This window comes from Hemibagrus wyckioides, linkage group LG15 (genome assembly GCF_019097595.1).
Source record: "Hemibagrus wyckioides isolate EC202008001 linkage group LG15, SWU_Hwy_1.0, whole genome shotgun sequence".
Taxonomy (NCBI): Eukaryota; Metazoa; Chordata; class Actinopteri; order Siluriformes; family Bagridae; genus Hemibagrus; species Hemibagrus wyckioides.
Window position 1 is genome coordinate 19,166,189 of NC_080724.1, and position 22,454 is coordinate 19,188,642.

Sequence of the window (22,454 nt, forward strand, 5' to 3'; positions counted from 1 at the left end):
GATAGATTGATAGATAGATGTTTTAATATTCTTTGTTAATACGTATCTAATATGAATTTAACAAAACTAATATAAAACATTTTTGGATTAACATTTTCAGGTAATTATGTTTCTTTATGTAAAACGACAGGTTGTATAGGATTCGTTTCAGTCTGAAAAACACCGTAATTAAATCTGATTTGGATGGAATTATTTGTCATGCTTTAATCATTCATACACAAATGATTAATCTCTGATGTCTGATCCTGGAATTAAAATGGAAATAAATAAGCTAAGAATAAAGCATATAAATGCACTACAGTGACTGATGCTAGTGCATTCATGTGCTGTATTTTTCAAAATTTCTGTTCAATGCATTCTTCTTATTGTTCAGCTAATTCCATTCCAGCTAAATCCAGTCTTTATTCTGAATTACACAACACAATGAAAATTTCCATTGCTATGTGTGGAGCCGTTGCTTTTCCTACGATTCTAAACACAAGCCTTTGATTTCCTCATCTGAAAGTTGCTCAAATATTGTGCTCTTTAATTGTGGTGTGCTGAGGAAGTGAGACTGCAGCCAATAAACAATGTGTGTAAGTTATACGTGAGAACAAAATCTGCCCCTTTTCTGTACTGTTTCATCACTCAGCATCACTCAGTCCTTCCCATAACGACTAATGTGCACAGCCCGTGCCTTTCCAGTGAAAGAGGAAAAGTACTGAAATTATAGAGCTAGTCCTTATATGGTAGAGTAAATACATTTGCGTTTCGTTCAATTGTTCTTTAAAGCAAAAAAAACAAACAAAAAACTATATATATATATTGGTTCTTTTTTGTGCATCATATTAAACATAATTTTGCTGTTTAAAAGAAAAAAAACATCAGATATGTTTCTGCATAAATTGTGATCTGTCTGTATTACGTGCTATACATGCTAGAAACACCTTGTCCACTGTGAAAAGTGGATGTGGAGGACACTTCACAATCTCTAGGAAAAAATATTTATAATAATAATAATAATAATAATAATAATAATAATAATAATAATAATAATAAATGGGTTGTTATTTAGTATTTAAGGAAGGAGTCTCCAGTGTCAGCACTTTTTGTTTACTGTTATGGGAAAGACATCAGGATAGAGAACTTTGGGCTTTTCCAGTTCTTCTGTGACATGAGATAATTTTTTTGTTTGTTTTTTGTCTTCTTAACTTCAAGACAGACAGATAGATAGACAGACAGACAGACAGACACACATACAGACAGACAGACAGATAGATAGATAGATAGATAGATAGATAGATAGATAGATAGATAGATAGATAGATAGATAGATAGATAGATAGATAGATAGATAGACTCAGAAAGAAAGAGAGGGGGCAGGGCTAGTGAGGGAATGGCTATTTATAGCTGTCATAAAAGGAATTAACTTTCATATCGACTTTGACTATAACTATAGCTGGCAAAATGCTGTAGGTATATGTGATTAAAGACTCTAGGACATCCTGTTATTGGAAAATAATTAACTTTCATTGTGGTAAAGACAACACTTTGGCTCGTTTTACAATCTTCCCGTAGTTCATATAAATAGGATTTTCCCTGACGAATGGTGTCTAAAGACAGCAATACAAACAGGGCTTTTCAGTGTGTGTGTCTTGCATCACTATGTGAAAGCCCTTTAATGTGACTTTTTGACTTGAGCGTTCAAATAAATTCCCTTTTGAGAGAGATAAAAGTCTGATTGACTATCGAAAAGTACAGTGACAAAAATACCCTGAATTTCACATGCCACTGTAACTCAAAGCACACCCCTTTGGTTATGTTATTCCACGGAGGGTGTGGGAAATAACAATACATTTACAAAGACTGGTGCAGAAAGCGTCTTTGGAGATTAGTCGAATTCACCATTTACACATTGGTAAGGTTGGCTATAATGCACTATAAGAGCATGTATGATTAATGTTTTAATGAATGAGATTAAAATGAGGTAAAAGGGGGAGGGTTCTGCTTTTGTAGCCAAAACAGCCCTGACCCGTCCTGCACTGTGTATTCTGACACCTTTCTATCAGAACCAGCATTAAATTCTTCAGCAGTTTGAACAACAGTAGCTCGTCTGTTGGATCGGATCACACGGGTCAGCCTTCACTCCCCACGTGCATCAATGAGCCTTGACCACCCATGACCCTGTCACCGGTTCACCACTGTTCCTTCCTTGGACCACTTTTGATAGATACTGACCACTGCAGACCGGGAACACCCCACAAGAGCTACAGTTTTGGAGATGCTCTGATCCAGTCATCTATCCGCCATCACAATTTGGCCCTTCATCAAACTCGCTCAAATCCTTACACTTGTCCATTTTTCCTGCTTCTAACATCAACTTTGAGGACAAAATGTTCACTTGCTGCCTAATATATCCCACCCACTAACAGGTGCCATGATGAGGAGATCATCAGTCTTATGCACTTCACCTCTCAGTGGTCATAATGTTATGCCTGATCAGTGTATAGTTTGGGTCTTTAGGGGAGGGGTTCATGTGCTAAAAATCAAAACGAAAGAAAATATAAATGAATAATATATGATTAAAGCTAGGTTCTAAGCTAGCTTACAAATTTGATACATGCTGTACATTAATAAATTAAATATATATACAATTTATTTTCTATACTAGCATCTGTTTCTGAATAGTTCTGGCTGTAGATCAAATCACAGGTTTACTAGATATTAATGCACTCATTCTGATACCTAATGCTCTCTATGGTGACATCAGTGTTTGTTGTGTTGGTCAGGTGATGTTGTGGACAGATTTAATAAGCATTTAGGAGGAAGAAGTCTGCAGCGTCAGCATTTTAACGTTAGAAGTTAAACCGTAAGTTAAAAATCTTCCAGACAAAGCGCTTTGTGGTTTCGTGGTAACATAGAAAAAGAGAAGCTGGCACAAAAACATCTGTTTACAGCTGTTATAATGTAAAAGATTACAGAAGTTTGTTCCCTGGACGTTCCATAACATTCAGTATAACGATAAATGAATAAAAACATACAGCATGGTATCCTATAATAAATAGTAATGCGTTAAAGATGTTCATTGCTGTGGCATAAGAAAATATTTTGGGATGTGCTGGGATTTTATTGAATAAATAAGCACCTTTGAGGAGGTGTAATGCAGCCTTTTGATTATTGTACTAAAACACCATGCCGCATTTTGACATTTTATAAAACACATTATGTTTTATTCTGTTTTTATGATGTAGGACTATACAGATTTTAATGGTGCAGTACTGCACAAGTATAATTAATCAGACTATAGAACAATAAGCAATTATTTCACTAAGTACTGAGAAAAGCTGTGGTTATTGTCTGTACCACTCTTTATCTTGCTATAGCAAAAATGTACATTTCACGCTGTACTGGACTGTAGCCTGTGTAAAACATGAGTCTCCTTATATCTTTGCATGGATACTTAATTATTTATACAAACGATAAAACAATTTTGAAATTTATTTATACAAAAAACAAGCCTTAGAGAACCTGGCTTTTTTATTGAAAAACCTGGCTGCAGGTATTACAAGGGTGGATCTTCTTTCTTCTTAGTCTTCTATCTATCTATCTATCTTTCTGTCTGTCTATCTATCTATCTATCTATCTATCTATCTATCTATCTATCTATCTATCTGTCTGTCTGTCTATCTATCTATTCATTATTTTTTTTGATCAAGTGTACATTTTTATTTTGTAAATACAAATTTATTGCATTGTTTGACTCCCCGTGTAAGGGTTTCAGGTAAATTTATTTCTGGAAATAATAATAATAATAATAATAATAATAATAATAATCGCAAAAGGAGCTCATAAAATGTTTTGGAAAACGCAGAGAAATAGCAGGAGTGCATTCAGAATGGCTGAATCCCAAATCCCTCTTTATTCTGTATATAAGTGCAGTAGATAGGGGGTAAAATAATGACTATTACTAGCACTTGACTTTTGTATTTATCGCATTAAAGCACTGCACTAAACCGCTATCAGTCTGTCAGGCTTCTAAGTTCTGGTAACAAACTAGGAACAGCTTAACCTCTGCCGGAAGTAGAACTATGGGCCGTATACTAAAAACTACCACCCTGATGGACATATAGTGCACTACAGCCTGTAAAAGCTATGCTATGTAGGACACCTAGATAGAAAATAAGGATGCCTTTGGGATTGAGCCCAAGTGTGTTTTTATTTTGAATGATAAGGGGATGTGCTTGTAGGAGCTAGCCGGGCTAATCTCGACTGTATTGTGGAAGTATGATAATTGCCTGACCAGGTATGAAATTTATTTTAGATTCATTTATTTAGTGCGCATTTAATTCAACGATTAGTTTTGTGTTCGCGTGTGGAAAATGTATACAATCGCACTGCAGCTTGTTTATGGTAATGCTAATGCTAACGTTATATGGATTCAGTGCTAGTTAGTTAGGCTAGCTTGCTAAGTGAAGATGTTTTAAAATTAGTTTTTAGCTGACGTTTTTTTTACTCAGTTACTGATAAAATATGAGTGGTGATCTCATTTACTAGGTGAACCAAATTAGGTCCTGTGTTTGGAATTGACAGTTGCATGTCCGGCTGTTTATATGCATTACACATGTGTTTAAATGGATTGTTCCTGCTTTCATCAGCAAGACCACACTCATGATGAACTTTGACGGTCTGGACCCGGGACTGGGTGAGTACGCGGCCGGCCTGCACGGAGGCCTGGAGCCCGGGCTGGACACGACACTGGACCCGGCGCTGCTGCAGGCTGTGGAGCTGGACCCGGACGCCATGGCCGTGCCCGTGGCCGAGGGCATGTACTCCGAGCTGCACAGCGTGGCGTCCGAGGTCGGAGTTCCGGTCACAGCGACCCACTTCGACTTGCACGAAGAGCTGCTGTGGATCGGGAACCACCGGGTAATGGACATCAGTGCAGAACTGCTGTCATGCACATCTGGAACACAGCAAATATGAAGTTGAGGCCAAAGGTTTTGCATAAACCTAGGCTAAAGACATCCAAACTCACTAATTGCTATACCTTTCATACATACTTTATTTCCATAAGTTCCATGATTTCAAAAGCAGTAACTGAAATAAAGTAATAACTCATAATAAATCTAAAATGGTCAGTGGGTCATTTATTCATACACTATATTGTCAGTTTTGGGACACCCCTCCAAATCATTGAATCCAGGGAAGTATTTCAGGGTTGGGCTCGGCCCCTTAGTTCCAGTGAAAGGAACTCTTAATGCTTCAGCTTCATACCAAGACATTTTGGACAATTTCATGCTTCCAACTTTGTGGGAATAGTTTGGGGATGACCCCTTCCTGTTCCTGCACACCAGTGCACAAAGCAAGGTCCATAAAGACATGGATGAGTGAGTTTGGTGTGGAGGAACTTGACTGGCCTGCACAGAGTCCTGACCTCAACCTGATGGAACACCTTTGGGATGAATTAGAGCGGAGACTGAGCCTGGTCAAAACTGGCACATCTGCCTTTATATGCACATGAATGTAATATGGAGTTGTCCGGCCCTTAACAGCTATAACAGCTTCAACTCTTCTGGGAAGGCTTTCCACAAGGTTTAGGAGTGTGTTTATGGGAATTTTTGACCGTTCCTCTAGAAGCGTTATTTGTGTGAGGTCAGGCACTGATTCTGGATGAGAAGGTCTTGCTCGCAGTCTCCACTCTAATTCATCCCAAAGGTGTTCTATGGGATTGATGTCAGGACCCAGTCAAGTTCCTCCACACCAAACTCACTCATCCATGTCTTTATGGAGCTTGCTTTGTGCATTGTCTCCAGATTTATTCCTCATGTCGTCTCAGGGAGATTTTCGGTTCCCTTCACAATTGTCTAGAGATCTACACATGAATCTGTATCCAGATTAGCTTTGTGATACTGTAAAACCGCTGTATGAAAAATGGAATTGGAAATTGAATGGATACTCTGTTTATCTTTAATATCGAACGTGTTAATTTACATGATGTTTAAATGTCAGCGTTTTTAAAATCATAGAAACACATGAGAGAAAAATCACCAGTATTATTGTTTAATTTCACAGGGTATTTATATTCTTTCCTTTTCTCCTATTTCAGGGACACGCGAGCTCCTTTTTTGGGCCCACAATGGGACGTTACTCCTCGTTTCAGGTGCACCTGGCTGATGATATCCGCCATATTCAGAGCATGGACACCGGCGTCCTGTTCCTGACCAAGAGTAACCTCAAGTGCCTTACACGTGGAGGCCTCATCATGTTCGACTACCCGTGAGTTTCATCTGAAACACGCTGACCGTGAAAAGTGAGAGGGTGTAACCTCATGACACATAATAAACAGCCTTATGTCTATCTGTTGCCATGTTCCAGGATGGAAGAAGGTGCTGATATGCACAGTTTGCTGCTCACTGACAATAACACGCTGCTGTTGGGAGGTTTGCAGAACTACGTGACCGAGGTGGATCTGAACACCGTGCAGGAAACGCAGAAAGTGAGATTTCTCAACATGTGCACTTAGTGTCCTATTACAGAAATGCATACTGTTAACATGCAAAAATAAATGGGGCTATGGGGTTTAATGATGTCTTAAGATGCCATACTTATTACACAAGTGCTGTCTAGTAATAAAACAAGTATCAAACATGACATGGCAGGCTGTTATAAGAAAATGGTGAGGTGATGAGAATCAGCCAGTGTTTCATTTTTCCTGTACCAGAGTCATTTCCAGCAGTAACCCGATTTTTTACTTATTAAAGAACAAAACACATTAAACACTCAGAACAATGAGGGGAACTTGGTAACGTGTGTTCTGGTGACATCACATGCACATCAACCACGAAAATAAGTGGAATCGCAAAATTACCTGAAACATTCACGTGACATTTCAAAACGTTCGGCACAACGAGGAGAACTGCGTGACGCGTATCCTGGTGACATCACGTGTGCGGCACACCCCAAAATTAGCGAAATCGCAAAACTACCGCAACATACACGTCAAAACGCTCAGCACATTGTTTCGAACTGCTTGACGTGTCCAAGTGACATCACATGATGTCCACTTGCTTCGTCAAGCCGACATCACAGTTTGTCGCGAAAATCTAATTATGAATTTATATTTAAGCCTATAGAAAAGCTAGTTAAAGGCTTTTTATATTTTATATAATAATATTTTATCATTAATATTATATTTAAATTTATGAAGTACACACAAAGTATATAGTAATTGGGATTTTTAAATAATAAAATAATAAAAATAAAATAAATTAAAAAAGATAATGATAAGCATAATAAAATGATAATAATTAATAATAAAAACCCTTACATCTCCTAATACAAATACAATATTAACCTCTTTAATGGTTTATATACTTTCAGTATTTCAAGTCTATCAAGTCTGTAAAAGAGTAACCATCATGATTTTCTTAAAAGTCAGAAAACACACTCCAAATTGACCAAAATATATGAAGTTTGTTTTTCGAATGGTCTTTTCTTAGGCAAGACATTGTTATTCAGTGAGAAACCTGAAGACTTTCTTCTTTCTTCTTCAGTTTCAATTATCAGTTACATTCTGAATAGTTGTTCTCTCACTAGTGTCTCTGTTTTTCTTTTCTTAAAGACATTAAGACCAAAGAAAATTGTCATGCATGAAATGGCATAAAGTCAACGGAAAGTTCTCTGGCACTGGAAAGACAGAGACGGCATTGTGGCTTCTGGGTAACATGATAACATCATTTTTCTGTCTTTGTTTACTCTAAAAGTGAGCACTTCCTTCATTATATGTGATAAGACAGAAAAATTATGTAGTCAGGTGACCAAGAAACTACAGTGTCCTGCGTCCTAAAGATATTTCAGTGGAAGAATATTTTGTCTGTCTGTCATTTTTTAATTTTTATTCATTTACAATTTTGTTTAAAGCTATGTGAAAAGTACCGAAGTATTCTTTTCATTATGCAATGGTGCGTGGGATTTAGATATGGATGAAATTAAAAAAAAAATTGTACGTAATCAAAAAAACAGAAATGTTGCGTCCTCATCTTACACACTTTTTTATTTCTCTTAACTGTATCCATGTTTTTCACGTGCTGTTTTTGTTTTGTTTTTGTTTGTTTCTGTTATGTTGTTATGCTGCATGTTATGATGTAGTTTACCGTGGAGATCCCAGGCGTGGCCATCATGAGGCAGTCCAATCGTTTCTTCTTTTGCGGACATACGTCAGGAAAGGTGAGAGGAAAGAGAAACAGGATGTGTACGTATGACATTGTGAGAAAATCTGTAAAAGGGATATGATCTTTGGACCGGAGCTGAATATGTGGACTTTCCAATAATCAGTTTTCACAAATGCAAACAATGCAAGTATGTAGAACATTTCATGTTTGTGAGACAGTTCATGACCTTTCAAATTAGCTAGAAAGCCTGGAAAGTTTAACATTAGGAAATATGGACAATGAGCTGAAAAGAAAAGGATGGAATTTTTTAAGTATTTTCTCTGAGGTGCTTAAAAAATATTGTGAGATTATGCCATATTTGATATTTCCCTACATTCCTCTCGTCCCTTCTGTCTCCTGGCGTGACAGGTGTCTCTGCGGGATCTACGCACCTTTAAAATGGAGCATGAGTTTGATGCCTACTCGGGCAGCCTTTCTGATTTTGATGTGCACGGCAACCTGCTGGCAGCTTGCGGTTTCTCGAGCCGCGGCCTCAACGGCCTGTCATGCGATCGCTTCCTAATGGTGTATGACCTCCGCATGATGCGAGCCGTTACCCCTCTGCAGGTGCACGTGGATCCGCTGTTCCTCCGCTTCATCCCCACCTACACCTCCCGGCTGGCCATTATCTCCCAGACAGGTACATCCCTGCCCAGTAGTGTGTCATGTGCAGAGTCAGCCGTATCAGTGCTGGCTTGGTCACTTTCCTACATGTCCCTTATGCTTTTAGGTTATCCTGCACAACATTATCAACGTTTTGATGAATTATAGCATGGGTATTGTGAAGGTTTCCGTACTTAAATGCTTATGTAATATTTAGGGAAGGAGTCTCCAGTGTCAACCCACCCATAATTGTCCTCTCTCTCTATACATGTATTATGCCGAAATATTCCAATATTTTCGCCATTTAATATAACATACCTACATGAGCTTTGGCATGAGGCCACCAGCTGTTGTTTTGTATTGCTGAATGTTTTTTGTAATTGTCTGCTGATGCCCCCTGCAGGTCAGTGTCAGTTCTGCGAGCCCACAGGTCTGGCCAGCTTGGCTGATATTTTCCACGTGAACACAGTAGGCCAGCTGCTAATGAGCTTCGATGTGTCGAGCAGTAAGCAGGCGTTGGCGTTCGGAGACTCGGGCGGTTGCGTGCACCTGTGGTCCAGTGCCCCCGATGTCTCCTTCAACGACTACTCCAGAGAGACGGAGCTGGCCCTTCCGTGCATCGTGGACTCCCTGCCTCAGCTGGATTGGAACCATGAGCTGGTGCCACTTTCTCTGGTGCCCATGCCACTTACCAGTACAGAGCCTCTGCTCTCAGATTGGCCCAGCAACCTCGTCACTCCCAGCCCCAGGTACACAAACACTTTGATTTTATTTTTGTCTGTTAAGGCAATAAAAGAGGTCTTTAGGATGTTTAGTTTAGCTCTGCACATTATTAAGAGCTTGTCTTAAGAAATACAGCTGGTTGTGGTTTGCGTTTCACTTCTGCTGTCCGCTAGCAGTATACAGCAGTGTGTTACCTTTCCCTCTGTTACAGACGTGCACCTCCAGTTGACCCAGAGATTTTGAGGACGATGAAGACTGTTGGGTTTATTGGATATGCTCCCAATCCTCGCACAAGACCCAGAAATCAGGTACTGCACTCTGTAGCATCACAATTTTACTCCTGGGTCCAAATTTTATTCATTATTCATAACATAGTCTTTACAACTGAAAATGCTTATTTGATTTGTATGTTATATTGGGGCTTCAAAACATTCTGTTCATTTAAAATACCTTTTCAGGGTTGATGGTTTTAAAGAAAATGCCAGGAAAAGGGGGGCATACGAACACAGCCGACAAAGCTACGAGAACCAAATGAACAATATGTACTGAAAATCATGTGGCTTATAGATTAATACAGTAAATATAATTTGCTTTGTAGACAAATTACAAATACGTTTCTAATACAGTTTTGTTAACGGATGTCATGCTGAATGTTATGTTAATTTCTCAAGCAAGCTATAAGTTTTGCAGTTGAACAATCATATAAAATGTAAAATTGTTCTGTGCGTGTCTGTGTGTCAGGTTCCTTATAAGATAAAGGAGGTAGAGCTGGAGTATGACAGCTATAACCAGGTTCCAGAGTCTCCAATTGGAAGAGATGAGGAGCCTCACCTATACATGGTGCCAAAGAAGTACAGAAAGGTACTGATCATCCTGATCATTCTTGCTTACAAATCAGCACTTGAAGATCATTCTGAGGCTCTCTGTGTGAGCACAGTGATAATATCATTGTTGTGTTTGAATTAATAACTAATAACAACGCCTCAATCTCCACCAGGTCACCATCAAATACTCCAAACTGGGACTGGAGGACTTTGACTTTAAGCATTACAACAGAACTCTGTTTGCTGGTCTGGAGCCTCATATACCCAACGCTTACTGTAACTGCATGATCCAGGTAGGAACATCTTCACTTAACGAAGCATTTAGAATTGTATATGGAAATTAGCCAACACCATGCATGGGAATTTTTCTGTTAGATGATTAAGACTGGATTTTCACAGGTTGCACTGGGAATCATCAGTGTCTTCACCTTTGTTAAAGATTATCTTTCTCTTTCCTTGGTGGCCAGGTTTTGTATTTCCTGGAGCCGATCCGATGCCTGGTGCAGAATCACCTGTGTCAGAAAGAGTTCTGCTTGGCCTGTGAGCTCGGCTTTCTCTTTCATATGCTGGATCTGAGCAGAGGAGATCCATGCCAGGTACTCTTCCATTTACTGGTTAAATATATAACAGATCTTATATTGTTGAGGAGCTTTGTTTGCTCTTCCTAGTAGTACCTGAAGATGATGATAGTGATGATATGACGGGAAAATCCTTCTCTCCAGGCCAGTAATTTCTTGCGGGCCTTCCGGACAATTCCGGAAGCGTCAGCTCTCGGCTTGATCCTGGCTGATTCGGATGAGCAGACAGGGAAGGCCAGGCTAGGTCACTTAATCCAGAGCTGGAACTGCTTCATCCTCACACAGCTGCACCAGGAAACTCAGGAGCAGGAAGGACCTCAGGCTTACAGAGGGACCAGCAGGTGAAGGGGCAATTCACAGATTTGCACCTATTTGTTGTTTGGAAGTGTGCAAATGAGGGGGTTTTCACACTGGGTACATTTTCTGCAGTCCGAATCCAAGTGTGATTGTTCCTGGTGCCTTGTATGTCGTTGGTCTGGTTTCAGACTCGCATGTGTTATGAACTAAGGACAAAAAAACACATGCACGGATCGCTTTACTTCCTGAATAAGTGCAGCCCCAAGTGTCAGTTCACATTCACAGGAATCACGGTACAGTTCCACTGCAACCGAAAGTTTGGTACCACGCTGCGCTCCCCGGTCTGCACGACTGCTTTCACATCACCAATTTTTCATGGGAATTCAGACTAAACTACCAGTGCAAAAGATTCCTGATTTTGTGGAAAGATAAAACTTGTCATCGACTAGGTGTAAAGTACTGCAGGATATGAAACCACTTTGTTTACTCAGAGATCACATCTATCATGCAGCAGTTTGTTATCTAGAAATAAGTGAATGAAGAGTTGTATTAATGTGTGGTAGTCTATATAGTAACGTTTATTTTGTCATTTTGAAATAAATATGTCTGAGAATGACACAGTAAAGTGTGTGTGTGTGTTTGCAGTACACTGGGTTCCTCAGGGGAATCGGTGATCGGCAGGCTGTTCGGCTGTGAGGTGGAGAACAGCAGTCTCTGTCGCTGTGGGAAGGAGACGGTGCGCTCCTCACTCACTCTGCTCTTCACTATGCACTACCCTGAGCAGAACACTCTAGGTAACAACACACACACACACACACACAACTAGTGGCACACATTCATCACTGAATCAAAGAAAACTGGATCAAATGATAGTTCTCAGCAATTAGCTCAATCTTAATAAAACAGACCAAATAATCCAGCAACATGGCAATGAATAATGTTTGTTTTAATAGAAAAGTGTCCTGAATATGACTTTGGTGACATCCTGAAGAAGAGCATCTGTCTGGAGCAGAGCACACAGGCCTGGTGTGAAAACTGTGAGAAGTATCAGCCTACAGTAAGTCTCTTTCTTTCTCACTGAACTCTTACGCTGAAGTCTGGATGCTGATTGGTCAGAAGGTGTCAATTATTTTTATTTATTTTACAGATATTCAGTTTGTTTGTCTTGTTCGTCATACACTACGCATTGTTATATGTGTGTAATTGATGATATGGTGAAGGTAAAGGTTTCTCTAAGGAGTATTCCGTGTAAGACGTAGTGTGAGTGTGAGACGCTGAGACGATGTTTTTTTTTTTTTTTTTTTGTGTTGTTAATTTTAAGAGGGAGAAAAATGAGAAGGGAACAATTGTTCGTAGCTGCTTTAATATATGTAATAACTTGTTTTGAAGATGTTCCACAACATAAATATAACCCTGAGTAGTTAAAAAGTCATGTTGTATTTCATGAGAAGTTTAATCATTGGCTATTGAAGAATAAAAACCCTTCCGTATAGATAATGATGTGCTCGACTCTTTGTGATGTGTGTGTGTGCGCAGGTGCAGACACGGAACATCCGCTGTCTTCCTGACGTATTGGTGATCAACTGTGAGGTGAACAGTGTGAAGGAATTAGACTTCTGGAAAGCCCAAGCTGAGGTGAGCTCTCCACACCAACAAATCTGTACTCGGGATCCTAAAATACTCACCAATACTCCCAAATAATACCAATACTGCAGGAACGAGCCCTAAAACCCGGAAATAATTTAGCAGTTTAGCACTTCCTTGTTCCATTGTGAGTTTTCTGAATGGATTTTTGGTTAAAATGCCTGAAATAAGGTCTTAAAATATTTTCATGTTTTATTCTACGATGTAAAATGCATCAGTAATACCCCACTTGTATGTTTTGAGATTATATGAGGCTTGAAAAAGGCGGTCAAAAAGTGACTGAATGGGAATACAGAGGTTTTCGGAGACATTAAATGTCATCATGCCAAACGGAAAACTCATCTATTATAGCCTTATGTTTATACTAATAATGTTCCACCTCAAACTTTTATTCATTCAGATTCATCCACAGTGGATCCCTATCAGCGAACTTTTTTAATTTATTAAATAAAGATTGAAAGAATAGTCGGAGACTAAGTGGCAGAGACTTCTGGCAATAGTATGTACGTTTCATAATTGTGTTTATTTTTTGATGAAAATGTGTAAACGTGTTTCTAGCATAATCAAAAAGCCGTCGGAAAACGGCTATAGCGTTAGGCTGCAAAACTGTGCCATCTATGTATCATACAGTACAGTGTAAAATATCAGCTGGGGTGAATTAAACCTCTAGCAACACCTTGAAATGGAATGAAAACAAGCTGTCCTATAAAACTGGTGCACTAGCTTTACTAAGCATTTACAGTTTCAGGTTCTTGGGGTTCAATGTCCTGTCAGATTTAGCAAATTGCCGTTTTTTTGTAAAAAAAATATATGTATATATTGCTAACCTTTTGTACATTTGCTTGCTGTGCAGTACTCCTTCAACAAGGCATTGAAGAAAGAAGCTGCAGAACCACCAAAGCCCAAAGAGCCTCTTCCTACAGAGTGGTGTTTAGAGTAATACTGAAACACACTGTGACATCTTACCACATACACACTACACACAATATTTTTATCAAAATCTTCCAAACCAGATTAGAATAAAAAAATATATCAATAAAATCTTGTTATGAGGCTTTTCATGGCAGCCATGTTCCTACTAATAGTCATGACATCATATTGGCCTACACCTATTATCATTTACAATAATGCACTTTAATATGAACAGGGATGAAGCGTACAGCGTGGAAGGTTTAACCTTTGACACACGAGCAGAGGACCTGAAGCATGTGTGGATTCCACAGAGTCTAAAGATGTGCATTAATAAGACTCACGGTCTGGAGGTGTGCAGCTGGACTGCGACTGAAGAGGTAAGTGTTTGGTCGTACAGAATATTATTCAAAGATTATAGTACGCGTATACAGTTAGTGTTACAGTGAGGAGGCAGCTGTTTGTGCTCTTCTTTTTTTTGCTGTAGTTGAGTCCTGAGGAAGAGTCTGAAGGTGCTGCTGTTTACGACCTGGTGGTCACTGTGCCTCACATTCAAGACACTCGTACAGGCGGAAACCTGGTGGCTCATATCAAAGTGGGAGAGACGTACCACCAGAGGAAAGAGGTCAGACACGCCCTGTGATTGTGAATTTCAGCTCAGGCTGTCATTTAAAAGTAAGGATAAATGATGGAGAGACATGGATAGATGGTCAGAGAGGAGATGAGCTTCATGGTAACAGCTAGTCTGGTATACCAGGTTTGATCAAAAGGTGCAGTGGATTCTTGCAAATAAGGTTAAATCATGCTCTAAGGAATTTGCCTCAGGAACATTTAACTTACCTTTCCTTACTTGCTTAATATCAGCAATGCAACATCATTAGGTCAAAAATAATCAGACCCCTGACCATGATGCTCATATGTAGTTAATCCAAACTGTTGCTACAAATTCAGGCACATGCAATTGTCTAGAATGTCTCCATGTTCTGTAGCATTAAGATTTCTCTTCAGTGGAACTAAGTTGTCCAATCACTGCTCCAGCATGACAATGTGCACAAAGCACAGAGCTCCATGAAGACATGGTGTGTGAAGGTTGCAGTGGAAGAACTGGAGTGTCCTGCACAGAGCGCTGACTTTGACTCAACCCCACTGAACACCTTTGGGATGAACTAGAACACCGACTGAACCCCAGACCTCCTCACTCTTACAACGTCCGTGTCTGATCTCACTAATGCTCTTGTAGCTAAAGGAGCACAAATCCCATAGCAACACCTAGTGGAAAACCTTCCCAGAAGAAAAGAGAAGAGTGAAACTTATTGTAACAGCAGAAGCAGGGCTACATATGTGTTAATGCGTGTGGATTTGGATTGGGTGTGATGGTCGGGCGTCCATGTATTTTTGACCATATAGTGTAATTAGTTTAGCGGTAACAAAATGTTTATGAATGAAATACTGAATAACATCTTTTGTTCCTGTATAGGGGGTCACACATCAGCAATGGTATCTGTTTAACGACTTCTTGATTGAGCCTGTGGATAAGGTAACGTCATCGATGTCACATGTAGATGTTTACACCGTTCTGTTCTGTGAGTAAACAAGTCCTAAGAAAGCCTTTGTGTCCCTCAGACTGAAGCGGCTCAGTTTGATCTAAACTGGAAAGTCCCGGCTATCATTTACTATGCCAGGAGGAACTACCATACTAAATATGACCTGCGGAGTAAGACTTCTCACCATGACAAGTTTGTATTTCACACATAATTTGCCTCATTAGTCCCTTATTCCTTATCACCTTGCCGTCTTCCAGTTAAAAACCCAATTGAAGCCAACGTTCTGCTGACCGAAGCATCGCTGGCCCGCAAGCAGAGGAAGAGTCATGCCACTTTCATCCCTCTGATGGTGAGCGAGATGCCTCAAGCTGGAGACCTTGTGGGACTGGATGCAGAGTTTGTCACGCTCAATCAGGTGTGTGAAAAGCGATTTGGGTTTTGTTTAAATTCCTTGTGTGATACAAACCCTTCTCTTTGTGAATTTGAATCCCGAAGATGCTGCAGCCGATTGTTCCTGCTGCCTTGTTAATCTTTCCCCTGTCAATCCAAGAGACACTAAACAATCGTGGGCATCTGTTCGCTTGTGTATGTGGAAGAGTGTATGTAGATTTACACTAGGCTTTCTCAGACTGTGCTGTGTCTTGGTATGAGTTGCAATTTGAAAATACTTAGTGACTTTGTGTGTCTGGGACGAAGCATGTGCGAGCCTTCACCCTGTCTGTTTGGTAGGAAAAGCCAGCTTGTTGGTGGGAATTCACAAATAACCAAATTAGAAGGAATCAGGTTTCAATAAATAAATTGTACGAGTAAATAGTTTCCCTGAGGTTTTCTAAACTGTCGTTAATAATCTGTCCATTTAATTATGCTGTTTCATGTAAATATGATTTTGCTAACGATATATTTGTGCACGTGTTAGAAAATGTGATCTACATCTATGACCTGTCACATGAAATCTCTCCGTATTTGTAGAAGGCATGTTCACTAATGGCATGTTATCTTTGCGTTTGCCGTTGGACAGGAAGAGGCAGAGCTACGAAGCGATGGGACCAAGTCCACCATAAAGCCGAGCCAGATGTCTGTGGCTCGTATTACTTGTGTTAGGGGACAGGGGCCCAACGAGGGGGTTCCTTTTATTGACGATTATATTTCGACCCAGGAGCAGGTGAGGTGTCTAGTGAATTTGAGCTGACTCTGATTCAGCTTGATTATTTTAGCTGATTCCATATTTATATTTTAATATAAATTATCCCTTTCTCCCAGTTAGTCTTTGGTGTAGTACAATTTATGTTCAATAAATGTGTGAATATTTTAGCAATAGTTTTGACTTGCATGTTCAATAATGCACAAAAAAGTGAACAAGAAGATTAATCACACTCTCTTGTATAACACTTTTTATTTATTGCTTGTTAAAATATGTTTTTAAATACCCTTTTGCTCTAGGTGGTCGATTACTTGACTCAGTACTCGGGAATCAAACCCGGTGACCTGGATGCCAAGATTTCTTCAAAGCACTTAACTACACTTAAGTCTACTTACCTCAAACTCCGCTTCCTTATTGACACCGGAGTGCGTTTTGTTGGTCACGGTTTACAGAAGGACTTCCGAGTCATAAACCTGTTGGTGAGTTTGATGCACCTCCAAATATGTCTCAGGGAGGTATTGTGCATTAATACGCTTGCTGTGTTTAGGTCCCGAAAGACCAAGTGATAGACACAGTCTACCTCTTCCACATGCCCAGGAAAAGAATGATCTCTCTGCGTTTCCTTGCCTGGTATTTCCTGGGTAGGTGCTTTCCATTGTCCGGAAGCATCTTTTTCAAAAATACTGATTCTTTTATTATTATTATTATTATTATTATTATTATTATTATTATCATTATCATTATCATTATCATTATCATTATCATTATTATTATTATTATTATTATTATTATTATTATTATTATTATTTTCTAACAGAACTTTTGCTACAGACACAATCATGGCTGTAGTCTTGACTTTGACTTTATTTATTGACTTTCTGCTTCAGACTTAAACATTCAGAGTGAGACCCATGACAGTATAGAGGATGCACGTACTGCTCTGCAGCTGTACAGGAAGTACTTAGAGCTGAACCGTGGGGGGCAGGAGGAGTTCCGGAAAGTACTGAAGGGCCTTTATGAAAAAGGACGTAAGCTAGACTGGAAAGTGCCCGAGTCGGACTCTGCAGACAACCAGGGAAGCCCCAAAGGTAGGTAACCAGACCAGGATGTGACATGGTCAGTACATGTAGATATCGCGAGTCTTATGAATAATTTCACAGGAAAAAAACGAGTCCATTGTTCACATTTGAACCGTACTCGCCGGTCTCTAGGCTGGAAAATCAGGAGCACGACACATAGCATAGAATTTTGATTGCAGTAATTGATTTAATTGACTACATTACACAGACCTGCTCACTGTGAAGTAGTAATCATTTGACAGTTTTTACACTCAGCTTGTATCCAACATAAGGACAATAAAGTGCATGAGCCAGACGTGATATGAATGGCTGTTCAATTCATTGGATAATTATTCTGCTCTCTATGTTTGACAATACAACAGTATTGTGATATAATTCTTTACCTTCTGGTTGTTTAGAAGGTGTTTAGTTTATTTTCCGAATTAAAGAGCAGGATTTCCTGAAGAGTCTCTCTGTAACATGAGAAAAAGAAAGAATCGGAATAACTGTTTATAACTGTCTGAAAGGGATAACAGGAACTAAAATAATGTAATAAGCATGATGCATCATCCTTTAACCCACCCATTATACTCGGGGTCGATTTAATCCCCTTCCACATTTAATGTCTCGAAATATATGTTTGAAATATTTTTTTGCTTTATATTTAATGACTGTTACTAATTTAATGGAGATAACCAGGTAAATATAAACTGATCATGATATTGTGTTTTCAGTGTCCTGTACACATTTTGTGGCATCATTGTTTCTTGGGGTCAGTTTGACCCCAGGATATTTTAGCTGTATAAAACAAATAAAAAAATAATACATTCATCCACTTTGGTTGTTTAGGATAATATTGAGGTCATTATAACAATCTATTTCATAATCTTAAAGAACATCCCTCTGCTTTAGAGGTGTAACCTAACAGAAATATACCTGTGGTACTGCGAGAATCACTGAGAGTTCACGCGACATGGTGGAGGGGAAATTTATAACAGTGATTGTTGTCATACTCAAGGAATAAGACATTTCATGATGTGTTCATATAGAAAAATAATGAGCATTTCTTCCCTTTTATTGGCTCATTTTATTTTACCATGATTTTGCTCCAGTGTTGTTTTTTAGGGTTTTCTTTCCTCTCCTTTGTCAGGTACTGCTGTGTTCCCCTCAGTGCTTGGCTTATGATCAGAGTGAAATTCCTTTTGCAACGGTAACATTCCAGCCAGATGGACTTCTCACTATTCTTCACTCATCCATCCAGCGGTCTTCAGTATTGCTATGCGCATTGTTTTGTGCAAACACTGGAAAAGCAAACACTGATTTATCCCAGTTATTTTGGGAAAAGTGAACGTGCAGTTGGGGAAAAAATAATTGTTTAATCAAAAAAAGAGTTCGGTCAGATGTTTGTGCAGTGAATTTGAAAAGTCTGCACACTCCTGTTACAACTGCAGGGTTTTATGTAAGCAAAGAAATCATGTCAAAGCTTTTTCTAACTCTAATGTGATCTAGGAACCAAAAAAAAATTGGAAATGCTTTAGGGAAATTATGAACTTGGCACAGGTTGCGAGTTCGAATCCCAGAGCCACCAAGGTGCCACTGCTGGGCCCCTGAGCAAAGGCCCTTAACCCTAAAATTGCTCAGTTGTATTTAAAAAATTAAGTGATAAAATGGATAAGAGCGTCCCTATCCCTATCAGATTGCAATAGGATCCTCTGTACACAGCCCTCTCGTTCACTGTGTGACGTTAAATGTGGAAGAAGTTCTGATCGAGTCATGATTGATCTTGGTTGCAGTTTTTCCATCGCCGAATCCTGCAATTTTAACAGGAATGTATCCACTGTAGCTAACAAGTAAGGCAGGCACCAGATTAGCAAATCTTCACACCCTCGCCGTTGACAAGCGGCTTTGATATCCAAGTTTCCTGTTTGACGCTGTTAGGAAATACATTTTATAATAAGTAAAAAAAATTAAAAAGTTGAATTTGTATAACAATGAACTCTATCTCGGTTCACTTTGTTAACTACATTTTGATAGACTTGTTATAGACCCGTGTGTGGAACATCTCGGCTGATCGGCTTCATTCGCACTAAATCGAGAAGAACTGCGGAAGTTGACTTTTTGCTAGGATTTCCCTTTTTGATATCGCACACAGCCTGAACCTCTGTGCTAACGATCTGGGCGCTCGCTTTATGATCGAACGATGTGCAGCAATACTTTTGGGGGGAAACTCCACCCAGAAGTCACTTTATATAAAAGTAACTGCTATAATTAAGTTAAAATCTCAATATAAATGCCAGTGGAGGATTGCGATTGGAGCTAAACCTGCATATATTTCCATCTGGATTTATTAACTCCACAATTTACCGGTGTTATTGGAATCACTTTTATAGTGATAAAACATCTCGTAATAAGCATGTAAAGAAATGTTCAAATTGTGTCATTATTAAACAATACCAGCAATTTGGAGTTGGATGAGCTAGCCACATCCAGTCTAGTTTGACGATAATGGCTATTAGTGACACCTTTTGAGTTTGCTTTAGATGCAGATTTTGAGATTTTTGTGTTTTTTTTGTTTGTTTGTTTTGTTTTTTAATAAAACATTTTTTTTTTTCCTATCACTGTAGTATCACGAATATATCATTTGATGTGACTGCACAGAGTACTGGGCCAGATTTGCCGCAGCTTTTCCTGCTTTGACCTTCCTGTAAAGTCAAACATTGCACTTACTGAATTTTGGTGTTAGAACAGGAAGCCAAAGCACATGTACTGTTGTGTTTTTGTATTTTGTAACCATGATGTACACTTTGATAATGAGGCAGCTGAATAAACTTCCTTCTTTTTTTTTTTTTGACACTTCGGGTGATTTGGTGTCATTAATACTATAAAGCATGAGTACAATGGGGAAAGGAGTAAGAGGGAAATATACTCCGTGATGGACACCTGATGTTTGTAGACATTTTAGAAAATGTAAATCACCATGTAAACCAGTCCATCACAGGACCACACATATAGACAGACAACCACACATACACACACTCACTCTTATGGGCAATTTACAATTACCAAATCAGCCTAATGTTTTTTGGCTGTGGGAGGAAACCGGAGTACCAGGAGTGCCCACGCAGGTACGGGGAGAACATGCAAACTCCACACAGAAAGGCCCCTGTCTGTTCGAACCCAGGACCTTCTTGCTGTGGGGCAACAGTGCAATTTATTTTTTATTGTGCTTGTATGACCGTCTAAAGTATTTTAATTCATAATGGTGTCTCAAACAAAAGTATCTTATAATAATAATAATAATAAAGCACATGATGAGAAAAATGTATATTTATTTTTTCCTGGTAAGCACATTGAAATTAGTTCCTGCATTTTAAAATAAATTAATTAATTCATTAATTTCAGGTAATAAATAAAAAAAAAAATATGTTCAGTCCTTCATTTGGGTTGGAATATTAACAAACAATTAAAGAGGAATCTTCGCACACGACACAGTGAGGTAGAGTGTGTTTAAGTAAGAGATATGTTTGATGTTACTGGTAGCTCCCAGGCTCCCCGGTTTGAACATAAGCTCTACTGTCTGTGTGGATGTTTACATTTTTCCATGTGTCCACGTGTCCTTACCGGTTTCCTTCCACAGTCCAAAAACATGAATTTAGGTGGATTTTCTTTGCTAAATGCCTCCAAGGTGTGAATGAAGGTGTGAGAGGGATGGTGCTCTGCAAATGACTGGCATCCCATCCTGGGTGTTCTCAGGATAAACTCTAAACCCACGGCACCTCTGACATGGATTAAGTAGATGTATAAATAAATGAATTATGTAGTATGGGTATATCAGGAAAGTCATCAAGACTAATGAAGATGCTTGAAATGAATAACAATAATAATAATAATAATAATCAGCAAGAGAACCTTGGGTAAAAAAAAAATGAAAGTATTGAGATTGTTAATAAAAATGTCACATCAATAAGAGCAAATCTGCAAATACTCTTAACAACAAACAAAAAGAGAGGCAGGAGAGGAAGTTCCCTTTACATGCATAGAAACTCATTTGATTAGCTCCTTATTTCCTGCCTCTTAGTCAAGTATTAAAAACCACCTCAGGAGGCATCGTGCCATCTCATCCCCAAACCTAAAACCCAGTCTAAATTCAAACAGATTTTTGACAGAATTTCCCTTAAAAATGATCAAAATGCACATCATATCCAAAAATCCATTATCAGAAAGGTTTAAAGAACTTTGGGAGAATCTGGACAACATTCGGGATTTAACATATGGTCTTTTTAAGATGCTAAAGGATAAGATGGACAACAGTAAGATGGTGTACTGTATGTAAGGAAAAGAAACCCGATCGGACATGCTGTTATAGGAAAGTAATCAATGATGTAATGTGCCTCAGTGTGGAGATGTTACTGTTTACACACTGAAGTCGATTGGGTTCCAACAAGATCACATCCAGTTTTGGAGATGCTCTGATCCAGTGGTCTAGCCATCACAATTCGGCCCTTTGTCAAACTCGCTCAAATCCTTACGCTTGTCCATTTTTCCTGCTTCTAACACATCAACTTTGAGGACAAAATGTTCTGCCTAATATATCCCACCCACTGACAGGTGCCATGATGAGGAGATCATCAGTCTTATTCACGTCACCTCTCAGTGATCATAATGTTCATAATGCCTGATCGGTGTATATATAGTATACAGCTCTGGAAAAAAAAACAAGAGACCACTGCAAAATAATCAGTTTCTTATGTTTTTAACATAAATTCAAAATATAACTTGTTATTTAGAGTGTATATTTTTTAAAGGAAATGACAACACGTCAAAATAACCCAAGATCATGCGGTATTTGCAGAGCTCGAATAAAACAATATGTAAATAATTTGTAAACAAATTGTGTTAATGCTTTGGCTAAATAACATTAAGAAATCAGTATTTGGTGGAATA

General features: G+C 38.9%; 1 protein-coding gene across 1 annotated transcript; it reads left to right on the forward strand.

Annotated features, from left to right (window-relative positions):
* The first annotated feature begins 4,145 nt into the window (after positions 1-4,145).
* On the forward strand, positions 4,146-20,693 carry pan2 (poly(A) specific ribonuclease subunit PAN2). Its single transcript, XM_058410344.1, has 26 exons — positions 4,146-4,282; positions 4,635-4,905; positions 6,086-6,255; positions 6,355-6,475; positions 8,128-8,205; positions 8,559-8,829; positions 9,196-9,541; positions 9,727-9,823; positions 10,257-10,376; positions 10,513-10,632; positions 10,807-10,935; positions 11,062-11,258; positions 11,860-12,008; positions 12,168-12,271; positions 12,751-12,849; positions 13,712-13,794; positions 14,006-14,147; positions 14,255-14,392; positions 15,245-15,304; positions 15,391-15,481; positions 15,569-15,726; positions 16,330-16,473; positions 16,752-16,931; positions 17,000-17,093; positions 17,340-17,540; positions 18,661-20,693. Exons 2-26 carry the CDS (start codon positions 4,648-4,650, stop codon positions 18,693-18,695), a joined length of 3,585 nt encoding a protein of 1,194 aa, XP_058266327.1. The 5' UTR covers positions 4,146-4,282; positions 4,635-4,647; the 3' UTR covers positions 18,696-20,693.
* Positions 20,694-22,454: the final 1,761 nt, after the last annotated feature.